The sequence below is a fragment of the Cynara cardunculus genome, assembly GCF_001531365.2.
Source record: "Cynara cardunculus var. scolymus isolate 2C chromosome LG 17, CcrdV1, whole genome shotgun sequence".
NCBI lineage: Eukaryota > Viridiplantae > Streptophyta > Magnoliopsida > Asterales > Asteraceae > Cynara > Cynara cardunculus.
Genome location: NC_037544.1, coordinates 35,851,424 through 35,857,765, shown reverse-complemented (window position 1 = coordinate 35,857,765; position 6,342 = coordinate 35,851,424). Strand labels below are relative to the sequence as shown.

Here is a 6,342-nt window from a genome sequence, read left to right as displayed (position 1 = left end):
AAGTTGTACTTATGCATAATTTACTTGTAATCTTAAATTTTAAGTAATATGTATCAATAAACAATACTTCGTGCATAAAAAATTGTTTTTAAGAGTTTTTATCAAATGTTTTATAATATAGTATAGATAGTATAGATAATGTGTTTTTTTTTAAAAATAATAATGATTTTATTTTTGAATAAAATATAAATTTGAAGATATCATAAAAATTTAAGTTATCATAAATTTGAAAATTGTTTTTAGATTTTTTATATTTAAAATGAGATGTTTATCCTGTATTTGATTGTGTTTATCTGTAGTTAGTTACGCGAATTCAGGTACGGGATGAAATCGGATAGTGATGAAATCGTTTAGGGATGAACGAGTTTAAGAGTTTTTAAGAATTTTAGCCAAATGCTTTATAATATAGTATATATTATTTTTGTATTTTGATAACTAAATATAGTGAATAGTAATTACAAACTAATAATATAAAAATAATTGACATATAATTAATATTAACTAATAATTTTCAACTAATATTATTTTCTATTTATTATTTATTAATATTTAATATCTATTAATAATAATTGTTTATTTTTATTTATTTACTTATAATTAACATTAATAAATAATAATAAGTATTAATGAAGGTCATAATTAAAAAAATGACAATAAACTTCCAAAACGTTACTTCAAATAACGTTTCAATAAGCTAGCTTATATCCATCTAAACGTGCATTCAAAAAATAAGCTGGTTTATGTTTGCGAAACAATGTCTTAACTAAATAGATCTTTATTCTAATAATACAATATTATAATTATATTTAATTTCATTGTTATTTATGAAATAAAAAATTTGGACAAAAAAAAGTATTAAATGATGTATATGACTCAACTTGACCCTTTTTCAAATTAAACTAAGGGACTGTTTATCCAAATGTTTACTCGGTAAGTACCTACCAGTAAGAATCAACATTATAATTTATTTTTGTCGAATAAGATTGTAGTACATCAAAACGGTATCATATGCAACAATTTACCCGGTAAGCATTTACCCGTGTAACAGTCGTCACCCTCACTTACCGGGTAAGACTCTTCATTCTTGTCGTCTTTCTTACTAGGTAATATTCTTGGCCCTTGTCATGTTAATCCGATGAGGAAAATTGTCCGATAAACACTTAATAAACAATCCATAAGAAATTATTCATTTTGAATCCTATTTTGATATTTTTTTTATTTCGAGAGTTTTAGCTCAGATCTGCAGAGGTTTTACCCAACCCATCACACCTAGGGTTGTAAACGGACCGAACGTTCAACAAACCGTTTGTGAACCGTTCGGTGGAAAGTTCGTTTATGTTCGTTTATTTAATAAATGAACGAACATAAACAATTTTTTTTGTTCGTTTAGTTAAACAAAGGAACATGAACAAGAGTCTCATTCGTTCATTTATGTTCGTGAACGTTCGTTCGTTTACCGTTCGTTTATATTTGTTCGTTTATATATTAAATTTAATATATAATATTTTATTTATTTACTTTGAATTCAAATAATATTTATTTATGTTCGTTTAATCTGTTCGTTTAGCCCGTTCGTTTATGCTCGTTCGTTTATGCTCGTTCGTTTACGTTCGTTTAGCATGTTAACGAACGAACATAAATAAACACGAACACACCTTATTTTTAAACGAACGAACACGAATACAAAGATTTTCGTTCGTTTACCGTTCGTGTTCGTTCATTTGTTCGGTTAAGTTAAACGAACGAACATGAACAAGCCTTCGTTTGTGTTCGTTCGGTTCGTTTACAGCCCTAATCACACCCACCTAATTTGTCACATGTACCTGGGGTCTTTAATAGTGTTACTACGTTGTAATATGGGGTGTCTTGAAAAAAAATATTCATTAATTGTTTGTTTAATGTAATATTCATGTTTTTGGTCCATATTCATTAAAAACTGTATTTTCGGTCCAATTAAATAAGATCAAATAAATGTTGAGTTGACTTTTCATGAATCATGCCTTATGCATAATGATGATTGATAAGAAAATCCCCTTATTCATATATGAATATTCACAGAGAGAACATTAAATTTGAAATACGACTCAATAGGAAAAATGGCATGATGTTCCATGGAATATGGTCTTGAGTCATTCTCCAATATGATTAAGATACATAGGCTGTTTGGTAGTTGTTGAATGGTTTTGTGTAGAATGATTAATGGTCAGAATGGTTAAGAAGCTATCGTGATATAGTCCAAAATGAAATACAATTGTTTGGTAATTATTTACAATGAAAATTAGAACATTGAATGGTTAAAGAAGTCTCACGATACAAAATCATTCAGAAAGCTTTACAATCATTAAGAGACATATTTTTTTTTTTGTCAAACAAGATTCAACTCTTAATGGAACAATTAAGAGGTAAACAAACAACCCGATTGCTTGTGGATCGCTCCAGTAAATCTATAAGAATTTTCAATTGATAAAATGAACACCCCGTTTATCTATAGTTATAATAAGTTAATAAATGAATTGTACAATACACATTTTTTTATTAACCTGAATATCCAACCCGCTATGCGAGCCGACTAATCTCAGGTTAACCACCTGCTTTGCAGGTAGCCCGAAGTCACTACATTTGAACCTCCATGGCCACAAGGGGATTTTTATTCCTCCTTGGATTTGAACCTGTGACCTTCTGATACTTTTGATCTTTGGAGTCAAGCTCAAATCAATCAGGCACTACCTTTGTGGTTAAAAAAAAGACATTTGTTTCTTAATACTTGCACAAATAGATATACCTACTATGAATTTGTTTTTATATGATTTCCAAATATAGCACAGAAAGTATGTTTGAATAAATCCATTAATTAAACAGAGTCGTCCTGAAAGGTCGAATATAAAAAGACTCTATAACTTTCAGATATGAAAAAGACTACTTTCAAAGCAATCAGGTAGTTAGTTTTAAAACCCCAACAAACCATAGGAGTAGGCGGATTTCTACTCTTGCTGCAACTCTACAGGATGAGACATTTTATCAGTGTTGATTATATGTCATAGTAGCTGCTCTCACCTTTGTCTGTGAGGGGCTTCAGAGGCTTACAAAACCCCTTTTTAATAAGCCAGTTTGGACTTGCTTGCATCTCCGTTTAATGGGCTACATATCGTCATTGTAATACGTCGCCCCTAAAATCATCCCAACTGCTACTAATGTGGCTACTTGGAAAGCTCCTGCTAAGATGAGAAATTCTCCGATAAAGCTGCTAGTTTGTAACACGATAGAGTCTTAAAAACATTTTCATTAAGTCATCATGTGCTTATTGTGATGCTTTAAGGTAACGTAAGCAGATATAAAAAATTTATATATGTAACCATGATGGGGTATGTATTGTCATTGTAAACACATATGGTCTTAAAACCATTTTCATTAAACTGACATGTGCTTAATTTACATGCTTTGGGATAATGTAATCAGATATAAAATTTTCTACTATAACCATCATGTCTAATTCCTAGTCGACTATGAGTTGTTTGATAGTTGCTGAATGGTTTAATGCAGAATGATTAAGTGGTCAGAATGATTGAGAGGCTGTCATTATGTAGTGTAATAAAATATAATTGTTTTGTAATTGTTTATAATGAAATTAGAGCGCTGAATGGTTAAAGAAGACCTATGATGCAAAATCATTAAGAGGATTTTAAACCATTAAGAGGCAGATTTTTTTTTGCCAAACAAGATTCACCTTTTAACGATTCAAATGCTGCCTATTAATGAAATTATTAAAAGGTAAACAAACAACCCCTTACAAGTTTATTACCATATAGATTTGAATCAAATAAAACACTGTATTTCAAGAAACTGAAACGATCTGTAACAAAAGATTACAACACTGATTACTTGAACCCAAATCTCATGATCTTATATCAAAATTCCCGAAATGTTTTTTCAACTTCGTCACCTCTCGAGTCGATAGAAGATATCGATCGTTACAAAAATTTGTTGTAAAAACGTCTGAATTTCACATGGACCACTTCTGAAACAAATCAATAAGTTCAGGGACCTTTTTTTGCAATTCACTTATATTATTTTTCTGATATTTTTCCTTTGAAGAGTATTCAAGTTCAAAGGTGTAAAAGTCAACCCTCCATGAATTCAAACCATATAAGTTTTCAGTAACTCAAACAAGCTCCGAGATCTTGATCAATGGAGGACAGAAATGCTAACATAATCTCTGTTGCATCTATAATCATTCTCATTATCGTCATCATAATCTCCCGTATTCTTCTCGCTCTCACCGAGCCGTTTTTCTTGATCCTCGGAGCCTCTATCGCTGCAATCCTCGCCATCATCGTTTTCTACTTCACCAGGCGCCGTTTCAACAGCAGAAAGCGGAAAATGGAGACTATAATTGCTTCCGAAGGAGCAGAGCTTCGAATCGAGTATAGTTTTCTCCGGAAAGTCGCCGGACTTCCGACGAAATTCCGGTTTAAAGAGCTTGAAGAAGCCACCGATAACTGGAAGTTGTTGATTGGAGCAGGAGCATCGGGATCCGTTTTTAGAGGAAAATTGAAGGACGGTACGGCGGTTGCGGTGAAGAGGATTCAGCACGGAGAGGAGAGAGGTGGAAAGGAATTCAGATCTGAAATTGCCGCCATTGCTAGCGTACAACACGTTAACCTTGTACGCCTCTTTGGATACTGCAGTCATAGTAATAATACTCATTTTCTCGTTTACGATTTCATTCCAAATGGATGCTTATCGAATTGGATCTTCAACCGCCCTTCCTCCGCCGTGAATGCTAACTGTACTGGCGGATGCTTGTCGTGGCAACAGCGATCGAGAGTAGCAATCGACGTGGCGAAAGCCCTTGCTTACCTACACCACGATTGCCGGTCAAAAGTTCTCCATCTCGACGTCAAGCCGGAAAACATCCTTCTCAACGAAAATTACCACGCAATCGTCTCCGATTTCGGAATATCGAAGCTCATGAAACCAGACGATAGCAGAATTGTAACATCACTTAGAGGTACAAAAGGCTACATTGCTCCAGAATGGTTACTTGGCCTAGGAATCTCGGAGAAATCCGACGTGTTCAGCTACGGCATAGTGTTGTTAGAGATCATCGGCGGTAGGAGAAGCGTGAAAGCCATCGATGTAAACGACGGTGACCAATCAAGGAAAAAATTCGAGTATTTTCCGAAGATCGTGAAGGAGAAGTTGCGATCAGGGAGAATCATGGATGTGGTGGATCCACGGCTGTTGAATCTCGGTGGAATCGATGAGAATGAAGTAACGAAAATGGTGCACGTAGCATTATGGTGCATACAACACAAGTCGAGACGGCGGCCGAGTATGGTGGATGTGGTGAAGTGGTTGGAAGGGCGGGTGGCGGTGGTGGAACCACCGGAAACTTCGATGATGGTGGTTGATCTGTTGTCGATTGAGAATGAAGGTCACGGCGCCGGTGACAATGGAGGATGGCAGAATCGTAATAAAAGAAGAAAGCTAGGGGTTGTTGCTAGAGTAGCTTCTCAAATTAATGGCTGCTTGGTACCCAATTCAACGTCGACGGCCAGGTCAAACTCCTTCACGTACTCCATGTCCATAATTTCTCCAAGATAAATATATTTTTATACGGACAATGAAAGCACACGTATACACAAATATAATTTAATTTTAAAATCATACCCTCTTTTCACACTGTTTTAAAAGGTTCGTCATGGCAGCCACCGTGGCTTCGGGGTTTTCTTTGACATAGCATTAAGCCCGTGGCATGTCACGACGTGATGTATGGTTTTTATAAGACGTTATTTGATTGTGTCTTACTTTTAAGTTCCTTGCTTTTGTAGTTTTTAGTATATAATCAATTTGAATTGTTTAATGTAAGAGGCGTTCAAATGAGAAAGCGCTTGTTTTACGGAAATATGAGAACATTTTTTAGCCTTCATATTATGTATTATATTATATATACTACCTTATAAACTATATTTGTTAAAGAGCTTAAAAACAATTTTTAATATACAAAGTACTATACTTTTATGCACAAAGTCTTAAAAATAACTCATAATGCATTAAGTACTACTACTTTATGCATTCAATCTTAAAATCTCTTAACATATAATACAAGTTACCAATGCACATTATTACCTTTTCTTTTCATGTTCTCAAGATACTTTTGACATCTTTCACTCATGCCTTCATGCCTTTCACCCTCTCATACATCTATGTCTTCTCCTCATCCCCAAGGTGATATTCAAACTGATATTCACCATGAGTTATTAAAAGTTCTCTCATCCATCTCTCATTCAATTGCTCTAGAACTCTCGATCTCGCTCTCGATCTATTGATTCTTTGCTCTTG

At 34.0% G+C, this 6,342-nt stretch overlaps 1 protein-coding gene across 1 annotated transcript; it reads left to right on the top strand.

Moving 5' to 3' along the window:
- The first annotated feature begins 4,094 nt into the window (after positions 1–4,094).
- LOC112500984 (probable receptor-like protein kinase At5g20050) lies at positions 4,095–5,854 on the top strand. Its single transcript, XM_025104607.1, has one exon. It carries the CDS (start codon positions 4,186–4,188, stop codon positions 5,602–5,604), a length of 1,419 nt encoding a protein of 472 aa, XP_024960375.1. The 5' UTR covers positions 4,095–4,185; the 3' UTR covers positions 5,605–5,854.
- The last annotated feature ends 488 nt before the right edge of the window (positions 5,855–6,342 follow it).

Bases quoted from the DNA above. Each gene is read 5' to 3' on its own strand.
- LOC112500984 (XM_025104607.1), top strand. From the start codon at position 4,186: ATGGAGGACAGAAATGCTAACATAATCTCTGTTGCATCTATAATCATT.